This window comes from Durio zibethinus, chromosome 10, assembly GCF_047325235.1.
Source record: "Durio zibethinus cultivar Kanyao isolate XHJ-2024 chromosome 10, ASM4732523v1, whole genome shotgun sequence".
In the NCBI taxonomy this organism is placed as follows: domain Eukaryota; kingdom Viridiplantae; phylum Streptophyta; class Magnoliopsida; order Malvales; family Malvaceae; genus Durio; species Durio zibethinus.
The window spans coordinates 15,471,131-15,495,135 of record NC_143171.1 but is presented as its reverse complement, the minus strand read 5'-3'; the positions used below and the strand labels follow the sequence as shown (position 1 = coordinate 15,495,135).

The 24,005-nt window shown below is 31.6% G+C and overlaps 1 protein-coding gene and 1 pseudogene across 1 annotated transcript; both read right to left on the bottom strand.

Annotated features, from left to right (window-relative positions):
* Positions 1-711: 711 nt before the first annotated feature.
* On the bottom strand, positions 712-1,916 carry LOC111292368 (protein SRC2-like). Its single transcript, XM_022884715.2, has one exon. The coding sequence runs from the start codon at positions 1,758-1,760 to the stop codon at positions 996-998; it is 765 nt and encodes a 254-aa protein (XP_022740450.1). The 5' UTR covers positions 1,761-1,916; the 3' UTR covers positions 712-995.
* A 407-nt stretch (positions 1,917-2,323) lies between these two features.
* Positions 2,324-24,005, bottom strand: part of LOC111293330 (putative 3-beta-hydroxysteroid-Delta(8),Delta(7)-isomerase) — a 46,775-nt pseudogene continuing 25,093 nt past the window's right edge.

Genomic DNA, 24,005 nt, shown 5'->3' with positions numbered 1-24,005 from the left:
AAACTTATGTTCAATGAGTGTTAATTCAACATTACAAGTGATTATTATATTTATATACAAATAAAATATATGTACATTTAGTGAAAATATATGTACAATAATTTTAAATTTTTAGATATTAAGATCATAAAAGTAATTTTAAATTTGTATTGATATTACGTATACTTATTTCTTAGCTAATTATTTTTTATAATGGTATCAAAGAATAAATATTTCTGATAAACCAGCTTTTTGAAATTCTCCTATTATAATATTCTACCAGTCCTTGTTGTTTGTTAATGTCTGAAAACAGAGAAATGGATGGAGCCTACGATGTGTCATGAAAACTACCTCCCATCGCGTCCAGCCAAAGCGATTATGAGTTTAACTCGACTTTTACATTGAGCTTCCACCGGGATTCAAAACTTCGAATTGACTTGGACTTGGACAACCCAAATCTTTCCACAATTTTCTGGAAGTCTATCATCCAATTTTTGGTTGAAATTCCACGCAATTTGTTGCCTACTTTTTTAACTGCAACGTTGAATGGCATCATCTATATTCAACTACAACATTTTTTCTACTATCTTGAAAACAATTCTTCCATTTAGGAGTTTGTTTTCTGTAGCACAAGGTGATTAAAAAAACAACAGCTACCAGGTTGTGGCAAAATTGACCAGAAGTGGCTCCATCTACAGCTAGGAGCAAAATAGGTCCCGGCTTAATCTTTCATGATATAATATAGAAATTAATATTTCGGTGAAAAACAATAGACAAATATTGTGCCAAAAAAAATTTTAAAAAAGGAGGTGAAGCATCAAAATGATGCAACGATAATTACATGTCAACATGGTATGAATTAGAACAGCTGAAGTGGCATACAGTGCTTCCCTAAACAATGTAACTACACTACCTTGTACTGGCAGCACACTTGGCCTGCCACCTGCGTTCTGGCTCTAACAACCTGAGAACAGGAAGCCAGATCTTCCAGGCATCAATATACCAACCATCCCTGATTACTCTGCAGATCGTTCCTGTAGCAAGTTGACTCCACTGTGTACCCAATATGTAGCAGAACGCTGCGCCACTGGTGATGATCTTAAATATGGATGAAGGAATCCTCCAGGAACCAACCCCTGAGGGCCTGAATTCCTACCGTAATACCCCCCAAGTGTTTGACAATGAAATACTGGGGAAGGATTGTAAACATCATCCAATGAAGGATACTGGATACCGCTTGACCGATTATCTTGTTCCAGCTTGGGGTAAACAACATTTTTAGAGGAAAATTGGATTTCAGGTGACAAGTCAACTTGTGGAGAGCCATTTCCACTCTTTTTGATTCTCCCAATTAACTTATAGGAAAAATTCAGTACCCCATTAGGCTTCCCATCACTGTTACGAACCTGATAACTGACAAATCTCACAACTCCACAAAATTCATCTATCAAGTCCTTTAATGGAACACGTACTTCACCAATTGTTCTGTCAACTAAACCTTCACTACGCAAATCGAACTTGAGAAAAAGATGATCAACTTCCTCTGGAGGTAAGCTTTGGAGATCAAACTGGAAAACATGATTCCATTCAGGGTTCTTACCTCCTTTCTGGATAGATGTCTTCTGACGCTGCAGATGTTTTTGTTGCTCTTCTTTTTTCTTTGCTTGTTCATTCACAATTAAAATAGAGACGACAGAGTAGGCTGACAGTTTCTGGAAGAAATTGAAGGCCTTGAGATCTCTGCAAGAAATAACCTTGAGTTCGAGAGTGCTCCAATCCATATTATTTCTTTCTTGCTCAGTGCAGAGCTCAAATCTAGCCTTCTCGCAAAATAAAGGAAATGAAAAAAGAGGACTTTAGATGAAAAGTTGAATGGCGAAGACCAAGTCACCTAAAGTATATCGCACACACAACATAAGGTCGTCCTGTATCGACCTTATGTTGTTCACCAATTAAAGTAGTCCACTATCCTAATAGGTAGTGCGACACGTTATTTCTCTGGCAGGCTCCACCACAATAGGAGACCGCTGCCCGCCGGGCCATGCCCATTCTAGTAATTCTTAATTGGGAACTTCCAACTTAAAAATAATCCAAGAAAACAACGGCCGGAGACAGGTCAACAGCGTGCAATTCTTACGGTACTTGCGCTTCTCAGCGTTGAAATTAAAACAGCCACCGAGCCCCTATCACACCAAAAAAGAAAGCCTTCCACTTTGAAGGAATAGTAAGATTTATTACATAAGATTAAAAATAATAATAAAAATTATTATAATTATAATTAAAAAAAATTATTATCATTGTGATTAAAAAAAATTTAATAAAAAATTAATATTAATTTGATTCCTTTAAAATTAATATTTTGATTTCACTAAAAATGCAATGAGCTTAATTATATTGTACTGAAAATATAATAGAATTCAAACATCATTTATGGAAAGAAAACCCAAAAAGAGAATTAAAAAATGTCATTCTTTTAAAATGGAATGCTTAAATTAAAAAAAATGCCAAAGAAAATTTCTTCCTACATTGGACAGCAATGATCGAGGGTATCAAAATCTAAAAGTAATTTGCCAAAATATAGTACACATAATAATAAAATCGGCTTGAAGTGAAGTTATCACTATCCAAGTAAGCCGTTATGAAATATACGAGAGTTCCATAGAGCTGTCCTAAGGAGATGGCAAATTGGAGTATGTAGTTGTATCCCTTATTCTTGTTTATAGCATAGCTACCAAATTATCAACAACTTTCTAAATAATGAAAGCAGAAGGGAATAAAAGTGTTTGGACCAAAAAATGGATCGGGGAAGGCTCCTTTCAAAGAAGAACAAAGGTCGAAAGTTGCTTTAGCATTTCTATTTCTATGCACAAGTTAGTGAGATAAAATAGTAGGGAGAAAGGAGAGTGAGATCACTAGAAAGAAAAGAAAGGATGGCTTGCTTTACCTATGAGGAAATGCGAGGTATTTATAACTTAGATGACATGATAGGTAGCATTTGACTTGGAATTAGTGATGTTGATGTGGCATTAGTTAGACCAATGGCTACCCACCATGTTAGCATGCCCACCTGAAAATGCATACATTACAAAAAAGATCTACATCAACAATTGATAGTGGGAGTCCGACAATGTCAACTGTTTGCCTCCATTAATGACTTGGCCATGTCAGGTCTACCTCCCACTAACTAATTGGGCATGTTAGGTTGGCGAAAAGATGAAAATACCCTAAGTAGATCAAAGGAATAAAATACCCCTGATTGGGAGGTATTATTCAAATTTCCATTTTGCATTTAAAGTGGATAATGTTGGCAATTATTTTGTCCCCCACCCCCCTCCCCAACAGCTAGTTTGACAGTTCAGACTAGGTGATTGGGATTTTTCAAAGGCCAAGTATTTTGACGAAATGGATATTTTTTTGCTAATAAAATTTTTAGGTCCGACTTAACAGGTCAGCCAAGGAGATTAACCAAGTCATTGAAATAATTCCAGGCTCGATGCCAAGGCGATATGGTTACTAAGCGTGAAAGCTCATTTTTCACAAAATGAATTCAACTCGGGTGTTCCTATAAGCCATTCCCATAATCTATTCTAGGAGTTGATCGAGTCGTGCTTGATAGGTATTTAATATATTAGTTTTCTTTCATTGATAACTTATAAAATTTTATTGACTTCTTAAGTTAGCAGTAAGTTCGAGATATATTTATTGAGATTTTTTTAGATAGGTAAGTTGAAAGTTACCTTTTTTTCTATACATATATATGTATGTATATATGTATATATATGCTCTTGTACTCTTAAAGCTAACACTTTTGAATCCTTTAAAAAGAACTCTTGGTCTTTGAAGATTGGAGCTATTCTTTGGCATTTTAGGTATTCTTCAAGTTTTTAGCTATTCTAGATCATTTTTAAGCATTTTGCTGGGCTTTCAGGTATTCTAACTCTCTTTCAACCTTTGTTTTTTCAAGTATTCTTCATTTCTTCCTTTTTTTCAAATTTTCCACCTTATTCTTCAAACTTTGGTACATCCTTAAACATGTCTAACTACAATTCATTTTTAGGATCGTTACATGTTGAGGTAGATCTAGGAGCTAAGCTTTCAACTAAGATGGCCAAGGTGAGTGCCATTTCATCATCATACTTAGATAAATCTCCTTTGTGCATTTTCAATGCTCGAAGTGAAAAACTAACTAGTCGTAGGTGGCATTGGTCTTTGTCCAAAAACAAGAAAAAGACCCAGTACGAGAGTAAAGCAATCAGCACTATTGTTAAGTTGAACCAAGGTGTCGTACCCATCCAAATGGTCTTTCATATTAAAGTATTTCCTCCTTGGCCTATTCCCAATAAGTTAGGATCTGAATCTAAAGATTCTGAACATTCATAAGATGGGGATGGTTTTTAACTCGATGATGAAGTTCAAGATGATTTGCTTCAGCTTAGTAACATCTTCTTAGATAACAAACATATAGAAACCATGAGGTCTTTGAAGGGCCGAGCTTTTCTTGAGAATTGCTCTAGCTTGTGTATAGATAGTTAAACAAACAAACTTAGAAATACTTTTGACCTCACTAAAGATTACAAGGTTGAATCTTTTCATTCTTCTGATATAATAACTCAACACCAAAGTCAAAATGAATTATGGTGTACAAAATGGCTATGGTACCCATGTTGAGATTTCTTTTACATCCCTTCATAGTGACCATATTGAGTTTTTATGGTTTAGCTCCTTTTTAGCTCATGCCCAATTTTTGGTACATTATTGTCGGGTTTATAATGTTAGTAGAGGGTCTAGGTTGGCGTTTAACCCTTAACCTTTTAAGGATTATCTTTTAAATAAAATGATTATTGCTTTTCTTATAGCACGCAAGTGCATAAATCAAGTAATAATAATAGAGGTATTCTAACATCATCTTCTAAGGGCTAGTAATGTTGGGTAGTTCACAATTACCAAAGGTGAAAATCTAAAGTCTTATATCTAAACAATTAAAAATTTAGTGGTTATTTGCAAAGAAAAGAAAAGAAAAATCAAAGCAATTGTTGGAAGAGATCTTGACTTCACTAACTATCACTTAGGAAGTAGAAAAATGTAGTCAAAGACTAGATCTAAAAGAACAAGATTCGAAAACTTAAAAACAAGAAAAATGGAGATTGCTTATTGCTTGGAGTAGTCTTGAAACAAAGATTGCATTAAAGAAAACTTGTAGATCATGAAAGAAAATTATGGCCAAAACTTGTAGAAAGTAAAAGAATGCTTGAATCAAACTTAAAACTATAAAGTATGCTTGCTGAAATAGAGATTGGAAAACAAGATATGAAACTTTGAAACAATAAAAGAAAAGATCTTGGAAAAAATACTTCTTTGATTGAAAAAAAGAATTGTAAAGAACAAGAGCTTTGTTATTGGCAAATCTGTCACCTAAGCCAATAACTAAACTAAAGAAATAAAAAAACTAAAACTAAGAACTAAAAGAGAGAAGAAAAGTAAGGAATGGGATGATAGAATAAGGTGAATTGCTTCATTATTTATAGTGAAGGGTTCAGCCAAGCGAGTAGAGATTACAAGATATATTTTCAAATTTAAATTCTATTGGATGAGTGCTTATCCTAATCTTTTTGAAGGTTGGCCAATGTGGTCTTCTTAAGCTTGAATTGCCTTGGTCAAATGGGGTCTTGAAGGAGTGATATCGGCCATTCATCATGTCTTGAAGCATTCTTGATCAAATCCCCCTCTTAAGTTTGGCTAAGATGAAATTCAAAAGGAGATCATTTTGCTTTTTATTCAATTCTTGAAATTCAAAAGGATAAAGTCCTACTCCAAGCAAAAATTTTCAAGGCTAAGCAAAAGACTCATGGTGGATTTCAATCTCTTATTGGCCGAATGTTGTAATGTCCTTTTAGGCTTAGAAGTCTTCAATTGATGATTATCCTCTTCTTGCACTTGAAATGGCTGAATGGATAGAGATGGAAGTGTCCATGTATGCTTGAAATTATTCCTTTAGAGTGAGTTAGCTGAATGCAATGTAGAGTCCTTATGCAAGCACACTTCCTTCATGGCTAAGTAAAGGAGTCAATCTTGGATCAAACCTTTTTTGATCAAACATGTTAGAGTTTATTGAATTTGCATGCAATCTTCTTTGAGATCTAGGTGGCTGAATGTAATGCACTATGCGAGAGTCCTTGTCTAAGTGGAACTCTATCTTAGCCACATGGATGGATGCATATAGATCAATGTGGTTTGGCTATGAGCTTCCAATATTAGGCCAAAAATACTCCTTGTATGCTTGCATGCATGCCTTGTATGAAAATGAAAGCTATGAGCTTGAAACCCTAAAATCATGAAAACAACATGAAAAGCATTAAAAATCATCCAAATTTTAAAATTTAGATCGTTTTTAGCATGTAAAATTATTATATTATTAGGTGGTATCATAAAGCTCTTCCTCGAGATAGCAACTAGTATTATGTTATAGCTCAGTCTAGCAAGAGGTTGTTTTATAAAATTCCTACCTTAGTAAAAACATGAAAGCTATTCTTTTATTCCCTTATCACACCTAATGACAAATGGGAAGTCCAAACTAGCCCAGGTCGATTCATAAGCCATTCTAATGGCAATAACTCACTTTTTATGGAAGATGTCCATGTCTTCCAAGAGAAAAATAAAATTAGAAAATATGGGACCTTTTTGATTGATGTGAATCCTCTTACCTCAGTGAATACTCTTTGTTATTTTAGAAATAAAAGTAACTAAGAATAGGTAATTGTTCAAACCTTCATAGGACTTGGACTTGTAAATTTCTAACTATTTTCTATTTATTTCTAGGAATAGGTAAATATGGCAATTGCTAAGGACTAAGTAGGGTCAAGCTAATAGATAAGTAAGGGAAAAAAGAAGCAAGTTTCTTCCTTTAACCTTTTTTACTTAGTTAAGCCTTTTGAATGACAAGTCAATAGCAAAAAGATGAAGAAAAGCTCTATAGTTCGAATACCATTGAGCTTGACTTTTCTAGTTCATCCCTCTCATGCTTAACTTTCCAACCCTAACCCTCCCATAGAGGTTAAGATAGATAAGGTCCAACCTTTCAGACCTATTACAAAGCATCTTTATCTGGCCAAAGTGACGAATATGCACGAGTTTTCTCCCCATCCAACTAAGGCTCTAATCGAGACTACTCATCAGGTGGTTACACTATCTATAGAGATCGTTGAAATAAAAATGCTTATGACTTCACCAAATTCTCTCACAAAATCATTCAATTTATGATACCCCCTATAAGAAAGTTTGGTAACTTAATTATTCTTTGTTATATCTTTTGGTGTCTGTATTATGACTGAACTTAACTAAATAATTTTTTGTTCTTTTTAATAAGGAGAAATTCAACATTCCCTTGGTGAACAACATCAATTTTGCATGGCATTTTGCTTATGGTGCTCTAGCTTATGTTGACTAGGCTAAAATGTAGGCATAAGAATACAAAGCTCGGATTAACATTAAAAGTAGGCTCAAGAGGAGAGGCTTGACAGGTTCAAACACACCTACAAAAACATCAAGTCCAAGTGCACAACCATTGAAACCAAGTTGAGCTAATTGAGGTCCAAGCCAAGAGAAAAAAAAAGAATGACAAGCTATTGAATAAGGACACCAACCCGAAATAACTTAAGTTTATGCATGACGAGGCAAAGTTTAAGCATCATGAAAAAGTTTATAATAAGGTGAAGGCTGCCTTGCCTAACTTCCAAAAGATTAAAGAAATTCAGGCTATTATCAAAGCTACAAATGAGGTTGGTGATCGAGGGTCCTTTAACTTGGCTAAGGATGAGGTTTTGTATGTCTACCCTAAACTTGACCTTAAATGGTCTCTATTGAAAATTTCAAAATTGTTCGACCTCTAGGGCAATAAAAGGAAGATGAGGATGATGATGATGGTGATGATGATGGTGGAAACCAAAGACAATTTGGGACTAGGGAGCTCAATTTAGCCAAATGCATAAGGATACCGCCCATTCTGAGGGTTAAGAGGGAAAAGGGATTCAGACTTAGATTTATATTTGTAATCATTTTTATGTATAACAGTTATAATGGCATTATAAAGAATAGCTCATTTGGCCAACCAATTATGAGTTCATAAATAACAACTCATTTTGCCAAATGATTTTCATACTTGCATGTGTTATATTTGTTGGAATATCTATTTATTTAAAATTGAATTTCACATTGAGACCTTAAGGTTAGCAAAATTAACTTATTGTAACCAAACTTGTTACTATTTAAATCAGCCACCATGCTTTTAACTTATTCAAAATCAAGATTAAACATGCTAACTTAGGTTAGCAAAGATATTATTTATTGATAATAAACTTTTAAGTTATTAGCATTCCAAGTCTTAGGGACATTCTTCTATCCAGGTCCTATATTTTAAAGGTACCAGCTCAGACTACCGTTTTTATGACATAAGGACCTTCCCAATTAAGAGATAATTTTCCACCTTAATTATCCCTATCAGATGTTTTGACCTTTCTTAGCAGCAGGTCTCTCATTTGTATGACTTTTTTTTCACTCTTTTGTTGTAATACTTGGCCACTTGTGTTGTTATATAGCTATTCTGACAAAAGCCATGTTTTGTTGCTCTTTTGTTAGATAAAAGTTAACCTTTAAAACTTCTTCATTATCCTCTTGCTTGTTCATTTTGACTTTCAAGCTCGGCATATCAATCTCAATGAGAATAACTAGCTCAGTCCCTAATGCAAAATCAAATGGTGTTTCCCCTATTAGGACTTTTACTATCGTCCTTAAGTCTTATAACACTACAAAATATTTTCTATATACTGACATTTGGTTATACTGATGATCAAATTTCATTAGTAAAAGAGACTTTTACTAATGGATTTTTAATACTGTCAGAATATACCATACTTATACCAATATTTTATTTAACCGTCAGTATAAATGAACTTTTTCTGATGGTATTTGACTATCCGTCAATATAAATATGTTATATACTGATGGTTATTAATGTAACCGTCAGTATAGGCTTAAAACAAAAAAACTATTAGCTTACAAAAAATTTGGAAGGGATTATTGAATGCATTTTTTGCCAAAAAATGCCTTTAATAATCCACACAAAATTTTTTTTGTATTGATTATTTACTAACGATTAAATTCTGTCGGTAAAAAAGACTTTTACTACTAGATTTTTAATACCGTCAGAATATACCATACTTATACCAACACTTTATTTGACCATCGATATAAATAAACTTTTTCTGATGGTATATGACTATCCATTAGTATAAATATGTTATACAATGACGGTCATTAATGTAACCATCAGTATAAGATCAAAACAAAAACTATTGGCTTACAAAAAATTGAATAGGATTATTGAAGGTGTTTTTGGTCAAAACGCCTTCAAAAATCCATTTAAAAAATTTTAGAAAGAGAATATTGAAGGTGTTTTCGGTCAAAAATACCTTCAATGATCCATACAAAAAATTTTAGGGGGATTATTAAAGGTGTTTATGGCAAAAAATGCCTTTAATAATCCCCTCAACAAAATTTGAAAAGGATTATTGAAGGTATTTTTTGCCAAAAATGCTTTCAATAATCCTTTAAAAAAATTTGGAAGGGATTATTGAAGATATTTTTCTTATCAAAAATGCCTTTAATAATCCCTTATAAAAATTTATTGAGGAGATTATTGAAAGTATTTTTGGCCAAAAATGCCTTCAATAATCCCTTATAAAAATTTATTAAGGGGATTATTGAAGGCATTTTTAGCCAAAAACATCTTTAGTAATCCATACAAAAAAATTATGGAAGGCATTATTAAAGACTTTTCTGTCCATAAATGCCTTCAATAATCCATACAAAAAAATTTTTGTTTAGGGAATTATAGAAGGCATTTTTAGCCAAAAATGCTTTAAACAATCTATAAATTATTTAAGGCGTTTTTAGCCAAAAATGCTTTCAATAACCCCATCCATAAATTAATACTAACCTTGAATGGTGTGATCATAAAATCATATAAAACTATCTTCTTCATAAAATGAAGGACATAATATTCACATTTAGTATATCCTGGTTGATGAGGTACCTGAAAAATAAATTTAATGGGTTTAAAAAATATTTAGCTAAACAAACTCAGAATAAAAAAATAAATTTTACACTTACTGATAATGACACCCAATTTATCTTTGCTTTCTTATTAACTGCAGACATTCCCTTAAATTAAAAAGAAAAAAATTACTTAATACAAAAATAAAATTAATTATGAAAAAACTGAAGATAATATAATAACATGTCATATCTCTTTACAAAATTTTAAAGATCGAGTTTAGGCATTGCCGTTGGTTTAACAAAATTATATAAGAATGGCATAAAGGAATTAGTATCAATCAAAATAAAATGCCAATGATGATTGGAAAATAATAAGAATGATTACTTAGATTAGGTATCATCTCATATTCGAGTTAGGTTGGAATAATTATTTGTATGAATATATCTTACGCAGCATTATACGAGAGCAAATAATAATCAGCCCATTTTTTCATGCATTGAGTCACATGACAACCATGAAAAATGATAGTGCCACTCTACTCACTAGTGATATTCGGGTCAACGAATCTGAATCTATAGGTCATTTGTCGCGCCTTAATCTCTCTATATAGGAAGTTGTATGATAACAATCAACAATACTAGTTAGTAATACACCGTAATATAGATTAATACATATTGGCTTTGTGTATTTAAATTTATAAGCTAACCTCATATAAGCAACAATATTAGTAGCTGATATTTCATCTAGGTTACAAAATTCCTTAACCTCATCCCCACAAATGTAAGAAATTGATGGATGATTAAATAACCCATCCTTAGACTAATAATAATGTAGTTTCCTCCAGATAAATGATTAAGTGAATAATTAGATAACACATTAATGGCAGTCTAAGCAAAGGTCATAATCCGAGTGCTAACATCCTGCTACAATATATAATGAAATATAAGTATTAAAACCAAATTAATAAATATAATAAACAAATAAATATTAAGTGAATAAAAAAAATCATACTTCATGGCTGGTACCGAAGGTTGGGTTTCCTTCTTGACTTGCAACAGAAGTTTGTCCTAGTTGGATGATGCTATCCGACTAGCTTACAGACATGCTAGGCTGCATTGTTGCCAACATCGCCTCCAAAGTCGTGAGTCATTGCTTTGCTCATTTAGGCATTGCTCTTAGTCATCAAGTATTTGTTGTTGTTGTTCAATGATTGCTCTATATTATACATTTTTCATTTGAGGGGTTTTAGGTTGATTACTGAAGAACTTTAATGGCAACCCAAATTTACCAACCCTATGAACTTGACCATGTTTTTTTTTCGCTTCTAATGCTAAAGACAAGGGATCTTCACCATAGTGGGTTCCCAGTTCACCTTATTTAAATTTAGTAGCATAATCATCCTGAAAGACAATAATAGTATGAGCCATAACAATAAATCTATACAATTATAGAGTTATGCATACAAGCACCAAGCCAATCATACGTGATATAATGAACAGTTATAAATATAATCTTTTTAACCATTTCTTAAGTTGCTTCATCTACAAACAATCTATCTTTTCGTAGATGTCCTTGTTTCCACACATCCCATCTAGAAACTTCAATGCCAGAGCTAGCTGATTCCTAATAAATTACCATACTATAAGAATCAGAATCTATTAAATGAATATTCATAAATATTCATTTATGAGTATAAAACAAGTGTGTGAATACTTACAAGCTCATACTTGACATTTGCATAACGCTTTCTCAATGTCTGATGGTAATATACTTGTTTGGCTTGAATGTTCTTTTTGTTATTCTTCGACTTTTTAAAAAATAAAGAAATTACGTAAATCACATATTAAGAAATCAAATATATTACATAAAATCTTATAAACAATTTTTTGTAATGGGTATGTGTATCGAGAAATATTTTGATAGTCAATCTTGAACAAAAATTATCCAATCATGATAACTTATAAAATTTGCATATGACGAAGGTGGAACAGCCAACACATCACCTTGATTAGTGAATGGTAAAATATATTAGGTTGTCAATCTGCTTTTAAAGTCTCTGAATGCTTTCCCAGTCGATTGTAACACAAACTTTTATACTCAATTGAGACATTAAACCGTTCCTAAAAAATTTAACACAATTACTATAAACACATTGAATTTCAATTAAATGATTATTTAACAAATTATATGAAATAGTTGAATAAACATCAGGAACTTGTCACCAATTATTCTACATAACAGAATGCTACTATGGACGATCGCTCCAATATGACTAGCCAACTTGGTAGCTCTATCAGACATTGGCTACCCACTTTGATTGAATTTGACGTGAATTTTCATGTTAGTCACTTTAATTTGTTTATTTCATCCCTTTACTTTTCTTTTTTTCACTATAGGTGTGTCTTCTTCATATTCAGTAGTAGAAGAAATATGTTCTTTGGATTCCATAATACCTATGATTTTGATCATAATTATACGAAATACACTAAATTATCTCTCTAAATTTCACACAGTACGTAATAAAATACAACCAATATCATCTATAGTTACTACACCAATATACGTAAAACATCCTTAAACCAATAAGATTTTAAAGCCATACTATGATTCCCACCTTAAATAAGAGTTCCATAAAAAACAAATTATGAGTAAAAAAATACACACAATTTCCATAATACCATTCAGCAAACCACAATATTTAAACCAAACTTTACAAAAACACCATACATGCAATGAAAGGTGATTAGATGACTAAGGTGACTATGGAATGAATAAAATATATATATAGTAAGGAACAACAAAAAATACCTATATCAAAGAATATAAATAATATAAAAAACAAATAAAATAAAGACATAAAAGGTAAAAAAGGAGGTGTGCGATGTTAAGTTGTTGAAGGTTGGCGGCAATGAGAAAGATGAAAAAACCAAAAGGAAAAACTAAATGGGTTTAAGGGTTTTGGTTTAGTTGCAATGAAACTTTTAATCATTCTTTGTAATAGCAATTTGGGATTCCAAAGTTCAAGATAGGGGAATGAATTTAAAAAATGATCCGTGAAGGAGTTTTACTAAAAAAAAAAACCTTTAAATTTTTTTAATGAAATATTCAAGATGTTTTCTGGGCAAAAGCATCTTGAATAATCCAAAAAAAAAAACCATGCATTATTGAAGGCATTTTTTTTATAGGAAATGCCTTCAATAATCCACTCTAAAAAATTGGAGGGGATTATTGAAGATATTTTTTGCCAAAAATGTCTTCAATAATCCACAAATTATTAAGGGTGTTTTTTTGCCAAAAATGCCTTCAATAACCCATTCAATGTTTTGTTACGGATTATTCAAGGTGTTTTCTAAGCAAAAACGCCTTCAATAATCTCCTGATAAAAATTAAAAGGCATTATTGAATGTATTTTTTGCCATAAACGCCATGAATAATCCCTTACAAAATATTAAATAGGGTTATTGATGACATTTTTGGTGATAAACACCTTGAATAATCCATGAATAATTGAAGGAGTTTTTAGCCAAAAACACCTTTAATAACCCCATTCAATATTTTGTAAAAGATTATTCAAGGTATTTTTAATAAAAAAAAAAAAAACCTTTAACAATCCCATCATAAAAACTGAAGGGGATTATTCAATGTATTTTATGAGCAAAAACACCTTGAATATTCCAAAAAAAATGCTAGGATTATTGAAGGTATTTTTGATAAAAAATGCCTTCAATAATCTCCTATGAATGAATAATTCATGAGTTATAGAAGGCGTTTTTGACCAAAAATCCTTTTAATAATTCACGAATTATTCAAGGCATTTTTAGCTAGAAAGGCATTTAATAATCCCATTCAATATTTTGTAAGGGATTATACAAGGCGTTTTCTGGCTAATAACACCTTCAATAATCCCATCATCAAAATTAAAGGGGATTATTGAAGGCATTTTCTTAGCAAAAATGCCTTGAATATTCCAAAAAAAAAATGTTGGGATTAGTGAAGGCATTTTTCACAAAAAATGCCTTCAATAATCCTCAAGGAATGAATATTTCACAAAAAATGCCTTCAATAATCCTCAAAGAATGAATAATTCATGGGTTATATAAGGCAGTTTTGGCTAAAAAATGCCTTGAATAATCCATGAATTATTCAAGGCATTTTTAACTAGAAAATGCCTTCAATAACCCCATTCAATATTTTGTAAGAAATTATTTAAGGCATTTTCTAGCTAAAAATGCCTTCAATAATCCCATCTAAAAAAATAAAGGGGATTCTTAAAGGCATTTTTGGCTAGAAATTCTTTCAATAACCCTATTTAATTTTTTATAAAAGATTATTCAAGGTGTTTTTTAGGCTAAAATGTCTTGATTAATCCTGGCCTAAAAAATAAAGGGGAGTATTAAAGGCATTTTTGGTAAAAAATGCCTTGAATATTCCCTCATAAAAAATTAGAGGGAATAATCCCCTATCCAGATATTATTAAAAGTGTTTTCTGGCAAAAAACACCTTTAATAATCCATCGTCCTTACCTTTTGCTCCCACGTCTTGGGAAAAACGTTTTAAAAAAAATCTAAACTTATTAAAATAAAAGTAGCGAAAATTTTATTCCCACCATCCTTACCTTCCCTTTCAATCCTTACCTCTGCCTGAAGCTTATCTCGTCTCACTCTTCCTCATTTTTGACCTTTGTAGCTTTGTAGTTAAAATCCTTGTTTAAATTCTCGAGCTTTAAAACTTTGTTTTCCTTGCAAAAATCCCCTATTTCTATACAGTTTTTATAAGTTGCCTAGATTTTTTGCTTTTGCAATTGTGAGTTACTTTCCTTCTATCCTCTGCACCTCTCTTACTTATTCAACTGAAATTGATCTTGGTTGTGCTTCTCCTGAAAATACATAAGTTTAATTATAAAGGTATGTATGAAATATTATTCTTAATGAAAATGTTACATTATGCTTACATAGTCAAATTTTATTTAGTGTTTAATTTAAATGCTATTGTTTTAATTTAAGTTTTTAAATTAAATAAAATTTTATTAATAGGGCAAATCATCTTACATTTCATGGATAGGCGTGGATAAATCTCACATCAAGAGCCATTGAAGAATACATAAAAGGAGTCACTAGTTTTTTAGACTTTGCCTCTATAATATTATCGGAAGATGGAAAAATTTGGTGTATTTGTGTTAAATGTGTCAAAACATTTAGAGTTTGTAGGAGAGATGCATTTGATCACATAATATGTCATGGTTTTCTCAAATGATATGTTTGATGGGTATTTCACAGGGAGGTCTTAGATGTATATTTACATATTGGACTAAATAATGATGAAGAAAGAGGGCAATGACATGACATTCATGATTTATTACATGATATGATGGCTAAAAGAGCTATGAATGTTGATGTGGGTAACATACAAGCTGGAGATACTAGTGGAGAGCAACGCCATGGTCATAGATTTGATAGTGACAAATTTTATGGTTTACTTAAAGATGCAAAGGAGAAACTATATCCAATTTGCAAAAACTTCACAAAGCTTTCCTTTGTAATCTATTTGTTCCACATTAAATGTTTTAATGGTTGGACAAATAAATCTTTCAATACAATGTTAGAGGTTTTAAAACTTGCTCTGCCAGAGGGTAATACATTGCCAAGGTCTTATCAAGAATTAAAAAAGATGGTTTCTGCCTTAAGTTTGGGATATGAAAAAATTCATGCTTGTCCCAATGATTGCATGTTGTTTTGGAAGGATAAAGTAAATAAAAAAATATGTTCAAAATGTAGTGCTTCTAGGTAGAAAGAGAGGTTGAATGATGTAGAAAGTAATCCCCAAGATATAGTGTCAAAAATTAAAAAAAAAATGCTAAGATTTTGTGTTGTTTTCCTTTAATTCCAAGACTACAAAAGTTATTCCTGTCTTCAAAAATTACTCCATTGATGACTTGGCATGAATATGAGCATACTAAGGATGGACGAGTAAGACATCCTGTAGATTCTCTAGCTTAGAAAGAATTAGATTCTCAATATCCTAAGTTTTCCTTTAACCTTCATAATATTTGCTTGGGATGGCTTTTGATGGCTTTAACCCTTTCAAAACTATGAGTGTGACACATAGCACTTGGCCTATTTAATTGATACCTTATAACTTGCCTTTATAGATGTGCATGAAACACCTAAACTTTATTCTTTCCTTACTTATTTTTTGTCCAAAAGGTGCTAAAAACAATACAGATATATACTTACAACTTTTGGTAGAAGAGTTGCAATAACTTTGGGAAGTTGGTGTTCAGACTTTTGATGCCTCAAAAAATCAAAACTTTCAACTGCATGTAGCATTAATTTTGACCATTGATGACTTTCTTGCATATGTCAATTTGTCTGAGTGGAGTACTAGGGGAGAGTATGCACGTCCTTGTTGTGGATTTGATATTGCATCTAAATGGTTACAACATGGTGGAAAGTATTAGTACATATACCATCGTAGGTGATTGTAACCTAATCATAGGTTTCGAAATGATAAAAAGTCATTTAATGGGACTCAAAAATTTAGAAGTGCTTCTTCACCGCCATCTGGGAGTGAAGTGTTGAGACAGTTGGAATAATGGAATGGTGATGAAGAATGGCCATGAAAGAAGAAGAGTATTTTGTTCACATTACCTTATTGGGAACATCTTCTATTGTGTCACAATCTTGATGTGATGCATATAGAAAAGAAGGTTTGTGATAACATTTTTGGTACATTGATTGGGTAAGAAGGCAAGTCAAAGGATAACTACAAAGCGTGACTTGACCTTATAGAAATGGATATAAAGAGTGTTCTTCATCTAAAGACTCGTCATGGCACTAACACGCAAGTTTCATATCAAATGAGCTTAATTGAAAAAATTTTCCTTTTTAAAGATTCTCCAAGAAATGAAAACTTAAGATAAATATTGTTCAAATATCTCACATTGTGTGCAACTTAAACAATGAAAGCTTATAGGGCTCAAAAGTTATGATTGTCATCCCTTAATGCAAGGGTTTCTTCCTATAGCAATACGATGCTCTTTACTTGATAAGGTGTGCTTGGTTCTTATTGATTTATGTACCTTTTTTAAAAAACTTTATTCTAAAGTTCTCGAAAATCACAAGCTTGAATTAGTTGTGTCTTGGGTTGCATCAATATTATGTGAAATGAAGAAGATTTTTCCTCTATCTTTTTTACAATAATGGTACATTTAGTTATCTATTTGGCAAATAAAGCAAAAATTGTCGGTCTAATCATTTATTAATAGATGTATCCTATTGAGAGGTATATCTTAAAGCGTTATAGATTTTTTTTACTTAAAATTCAACTAGGATGTTTGCTAATAATCTTTTCTATTGAACTTCCATTTATATAGGTTTCTTTTTATTCTTAAATCACATGTGTGCAATAGAGCTTATCCTGAAGGTTCAATTGTAGAAAGGTATTTAGCAAATGAATGTATAACTTTTTGTTCGAGATACTTTGATGGGTTGGAAACTACTTTTAATCAACCCATCCGAAATGAAGACAAGAATCCCTTTGTAGTGGAAGAAATATCCATTCTTTCTACAATAGGAAGACCATTGGGAACATTAAAACGTAAGGGTTTTAATGTTAACAAGTGTAAAAGGGTCTCATAAATTGTACTTGATGCTATAACTTTGGTTCAAGCACATCGATATGTGCTATTTAATTCTGTCGAGGCTGCTCTTTTTATAAAGTAAGATCACTTATCTACATGCATATTATACTTGATAATTTTCTTTTGTAGTATATTGTATAGTGTTCTAAGAATTTTTTTTCATGTAGAAAACATGAGCAATTTCTTAAGAGGCATAATCAGTCTTCTTGACTTATGCCATATGAGATACAAAAGTTGCAAAGTGAAACTTTTCATGATTGGTTTCATGATCATGTACGTCGCACATCATGGGTTGGAATATGTAATTAAAGCTTTTATAGCTAGATTATTATTTTAATCAAATATGAAATTGCATAGGTTGCCAATTTGGATCAACAAGAATATGCAAACATCACAGATCAACTCAGATGGCTTACCCTTGGTCCAACTGATATTGTTAGGAAATACACTGGTTATATCATTAATGGTTTTAGATTTCATACCAAGGCACGTGAGAGACACTTGAAAACTCAAAACATTGGGGTTGTTGTAGTAACCAAGATGATGAGTTATGCAAGTACAAGAGATGCATAACCTATTGAGGGGAAAGTCAACTATTATGGGGTTTTAAAAGGCATCATTCAGTTGAATTATACTAGTAGAATAAAAGTTGTGTTATTTAAATGTGATTGGATTGATATAAATAAAGGTTGCAAGAAGGATAACTTTGGTTTCACTCTTGTGAATTTTTCACATCTAGCTCATAGTGGAACTAATATGGTTCATGATCCTTTTATCTTAGCATCACAAGCTAAGAAAGTTTGTTAAGTGAAGGATGAAAAACATAATAGTTGGGTTCTTATCAAGCATGCAAAACTTAGAGATGTATTTGATATGGGTGATGAATCATCCCTATATAGAGAGCAAGAAAACGGAGAAAACTATCTTGAATTTGACGAACAAATGGTACTTCAAATTGGGTTAGAAGTGAAGTTGATGATGAAGGAATAGAGATCACACCAGAGATGGAAAATGAGCATGTAGAAGAAGATCCCATAGATGAACATAAAGGGGAGGACATTATTTAATTCTATGTAATAATTTAAATTGTTGTTAAGGTTTTGCAATATAAGAAATTGCAATGTAAGAAATAGTTCACTAATATTTTGTTTGTGCTACTAGCTTGAATTACTTAATTTTATGCGTTCATGTAATATATTAAATTGTACTTTGTGCTTTATAAAGTTTGTTACTATCAAGTTTTCTGTTATACTGTATTTAGTATATTTGTGTATTATTAGAGTTGAGATAGCAAAGCGTAGACGATTGAATATCACTAGGGCAAACCATGCCTCTAGCTCTCAACTGCAAACACAATATGAAAGACAACATGTGCTTGTAGATCCAAAAGCTTCACAACATGAGCCTCTGCAAGAATCTCAAGAACCAATTTCTAAATCTACAAATAATGAAGATCAAGATGAACAAGTTTAACATAATTTAGGTATAAAAACACTATATTATGCTAGTACAATTCTTTATGTATTATATTGTTGAACTTGTTTAAATTTTTAATGAATTTAATTGCTTTCTGTACATGTAATTTTTCTATGTAGGAAATGTTCAACATAAAAAAGCTCGAGGTCCTACACATATGGCTGATATTTGGGATTTGGAAAAAAGGGAGCATGTTGTTGTTAAGGGCAATAATGATGATATACCTATCAGTGATGAATCTTGCTCTTTAACTCGATTCACTGGTAGCATGGTCAAAATGCCTAGCTTTGCACCAATTAATTATACAAATTGGCATGAAATGTCAGATGCTAAGAAGAAAGAAATGTGGAAAACATTAGACATATTAATATGATAATGTTTTAGTTGCTAGCTAATGCCATGACAATAATCTTTTAGTTTCTAGTCAATAGTAGCAATTCATATAATATATACAGACATTTTCTTTCCAATTACCTTTTTCAAATTGTAGTCAAAGTTTGAATTTCACAAATCTAATTTTGATCAACTCGTTGCTAAAGAAATATTTCAAAAAATTAAGTCTTGGGCACTAAGAAACATGGGTACTAAATGGAGGCAATGTAAGAATGAATTAAAGTCTAAATTTTATGATGAACACAAGACACCTGAGAAAATGGCTACAAAGGTTGATGATTCTCAAGTAGACAAAAGTCAATTCTTATTTCTTGCTACACATTGCTTGACTAATAAAGCGAAAGTAAATGTTTACAAAATATACTATTTACATTGTTTGAACACTATGATAATAATTACAAAGTTATTATAATATATCTTTTCTTATTCATTTGTTTAAATGAACAAAGTGAGACAAACAAAATAAACCGCTCAAAATTAGAGTAGCCTTATTGTGTAGGAACAAAATCATTCTCGAGGATCATTCAGGCCTTGGTACATATAACAATTTTCATTATCGCACTCAGTTAAATGAATATGAAGTTTACTTTTTATATGTTCGATTTTGTCATTACAATAGTTAATGTTGTACCTTTGTAGAAACAAAAAGCTAATGGAATTCCACCATCATGTGCTGAGGTGTATATTCTTTCTCGTACACATAAAGATGGAAGTGTTGTGAATGCAAAGTAGCAGAAATTATGGTATTTAATTTAGTTATTACTTACTTTTACTTATGTTTAGTTTCTTTACAATTTTAGGAACTCATGAAACAAGGTTTGAGCGAAACTAGTGCTTAGAATCCTGAAGGGAGTTTATGGAAAGATTATGTATATTCAAAAGTTAAAAGACCGGATAGCAAAGGAGATGTTCGTTACATAGGTGCAGTACCTGCTTCATCCAAACAATATGGTCATTCATCTTCTGAATTGGTTCAACATAAGGAAGAGGTACAAGAGTTCAAGGTTGAAATTAAAAACTTGAAAAAAACTTTAAGTGTTGTCTTATCAGTACTTAAAAAATAATTTCCTAATGAGAATATGGATATCTTGAATATTATTACTCACATGGTGAATAGAGCGGTATATATAACATCTATTTTAGTTTATATATATAAAAATTGTCATCTTTCTCATGAATCTTGAACTTTATTGAAATTTCTTTTGAATTATTTTTAGGTTCCTGATGCTAGTAGTGCTCTAAAAATCCCATGTGAAAACTATCGTTCTTCAAATTCAAGTCATCATCCTAATGAAAATGAAAATGGTAAACTTGTTATCACATGATATATATGTAGAAATGCTTTGCTTGATACTTGTATCTTAGATAGAATGCCAAAATCAATTTTGAATCTAGGTTTTTAATCATGTAATTGTGATCTTGAAACATTGCCCATCATCTTTGCCATAATCATTAAATTACACTACAATTTAATGCCTACTTTTTTTCCCTTAAGAAGGCTTTCTTACTTTTTTTTTTTCCTTTGAAAAGGCTTTTAAATGATGTAAGCATGCTTTATAGTTGTAGACTTGAATGTTATAGTGAAAATATTTGTTTAATGATAGTTCTATTGACTAAAATAATCTTAGGTTGGTTTCATCAAGTTATTATTTGGAATTAAACTAAAAGAATAAGGAGATTACATGTGCAAATTAAGTTATTTCTTATTCATTCATGCAATACACTAATGAATAAGATGTTATAAAATTATTTTTGCTTATATAAATGGATGATTACCTTCTATATATATGAATGAATATAATGTTTATAAAATTATTTCTACTGGTATATGAATGGATGATTACCTTCTTACCTTTTATATATATATAAGATAATTTACAAGAATTCTAATTGGATTTTTTTATGCTATGCAGATGGTTCTTTGTAGAAATCTATGATGGGATTATTTATTTTAGGAAGTTGTTTATTTATCCGAAGCATTATGTTTGTAGGGGGATTTGGTTTTGTTTTGGATGTTATGCACTTTGTTGAAATAAGGCTGTTGTGTTTTGTGATGCTTGATTGGTTTATTGAATACTATTAGTGAGCTGGGTTCATTGAACTTGTTAGTTATATGATGTAGCTACACTTCTTGACTTTTTCAAGACTTGTGATATTTTGTATGAATTAAAATATTTTGGTTTCAAAAAGGGCTTGTAATAGGTGCATGTATGTTTTTTCTTATTGAGGTGGTTTTGCAATAGTTTGTTCATTTATAAATTTTTAAGATTATCTTGTTTAGAGTTCTATTGAAGTTTAAGATGATCAAAAGGTCTTTAGGTGTCTAGTGGAGCAAACATATGATTGAGTTTTGAGGGTGAGGTCATGTAACTCTTTATCTATACCAATGTCTTAACATTTATACTGATGCACTTGATTGTTGGAATATTTTAGGTGATATTAACAGTCACCAAAATATAATAAAAAAATTAAAACATATAAGTCTATACTAACAATCTCTAGTCGTCGGTAAAGGTAAAAAAATTAAAGCATACAATTCTATACTAACAATCTCTAACTGTTAGTATAGGTAAGAAAATTAAAAAATACAAGTTTATATTAACGGATGCTAAGAGTCAATATAAGTAAGAAAAATTACAAGTCTATACTGACAGGTATTAACTATCAATATAGGTCAAAAAAATTAAAACATATAAGTCTATATTGACGGGCACTAGCCGTCGATATAAATGACAAAATTAAAACATACAAATATATACTGATGGCCTTTAAATGTTAATATAGGTAAAGTCTATATTGATGACCATTAACCGTCGGTATAGGCAAGAAAAATTAAAACATACAAGTCTATACTGACGAGTGTTAACTGTTGTTAAAAGGTATAATGGTGGAACACATAACAGATGCTATATCAATAAATATATATTTACTGATAGTCTTGAACCATTGGTATATCTCTATAAGCTATTCTGACGCTTTTAAAAACCATCAGTATAGGTCTATATCGACAAGGGATATATTGACGACTAAAAATTTGTTAGAATATACATTTTAACCATCGGTATAGGGTTTATGGTGCTATACTGATAGATTTTAGGGTTTCATCAATGCTTTTTTTAGCGTCACTATATGTCAGATTTCTTGTATCTTCTTTATTAGGGATTCCAAAATACTTTTGGAACTCTTATGCCCAAATTCCTTTAGCTCCATCTAGCTTCTTTATTAGGGATTCCAAAATACTTCTTTTACCATCTAAGCTTTCCCATTAGATTGGGGATGAGCTACCAAGGTGTATCAAAAGTCAATCCTAAGGTCCACATACCATTCCTTGAACTTAGAATTTTCAAATTGTTTTCCATTATTAGCTATTACTACTATGGGTAAACCGAACCTTTATACCATGTTCTTCCAATTTCTCCATTTGAGCTTTAGTTATAGTTGCTAGTGCCTCCACCTCTATCCACTTATTAAAATAATCAATGGCCCCTATATTAAATTTCCTCTATCTTGAAGGTAGCACAAATGGGCCCAGTATATCTATTCCCTATTGCTTGAATGGCCACAGACTAATTTAAGGGGTGAACTCGATGAAAGGTTGATGTTGAATATGTGCAAATCTTTAGCACTTATCATATCTTTTAACAATATCGATGGCATCATTTCTAATGGTGGGTCGATAATATGTTTGTCTTAGTACTATAAGTTGGACCAAAGTGGTTCCACAAATTCTTTCATGCACCTCTTTTAACATATAGTTACCCTTATACAAACTCAAACATCTGGGATATGGCCAAGTAAATGACCTACAGTATAATGTCCCTTTTATAATGGTGTACCTCGATGCCTCCCTTACCAAAGTTTTTGCCTTTATCTTGTTCTTTGAAAACTTTCTTATTGTTAGGTATTCCTTGATTGGGGCTCATTCAAAACTCTGATTCCTTATCTATTTGTCCAACTTGCTTCTCTTTAGTTATACACTTTTCATTGATTTCCACAATCAAAACACCTAATGGGTTTACTAAGTAGCCAACCTTGATAAGGCATTTGCCTACCCATTCTCTTCTCAAGGTATTCTTCCTATTTCACACTTGGTGAATTTTTGGAACCGAATTTTTACCTTATTAAATACTTGACCATGGTTTCTTCTTTTACTTCGTATTCACCCCCGACTTGACATACCACGAGCCATGAATCACTATAGACCATTAGCTTTTCTATTTCCAAGTATGTTGCTATCTTTAAACCAACTATAAGTGCTTCATACTTGGTTTTGTTGTTTGTAGCTCAAAATTTAAATTTCAAGGCATGTTGCATTTTGATAATTTTAGGATTGACCAAGATTAGCTCTATGTCACTTCTTTCCTTGGTGGTAAATCTATTTACATATAGTTTCCACACCTTTTTTTCATTGAAATTTACTATGTCTAAATCTAGGTGAAATTGATGATGAGGTTGGCAAAAGCATTT

Bases quoted from the DNA above. Each gene is read 5' to 3' on its own strand.
- LOC111292368 (XM_022884715.2), bottom strand. From the start codon at position 1,760: ATGGATTGGAGCACTCTCGAACTCAAGGTTATTTCTTGCAGAGATCTC.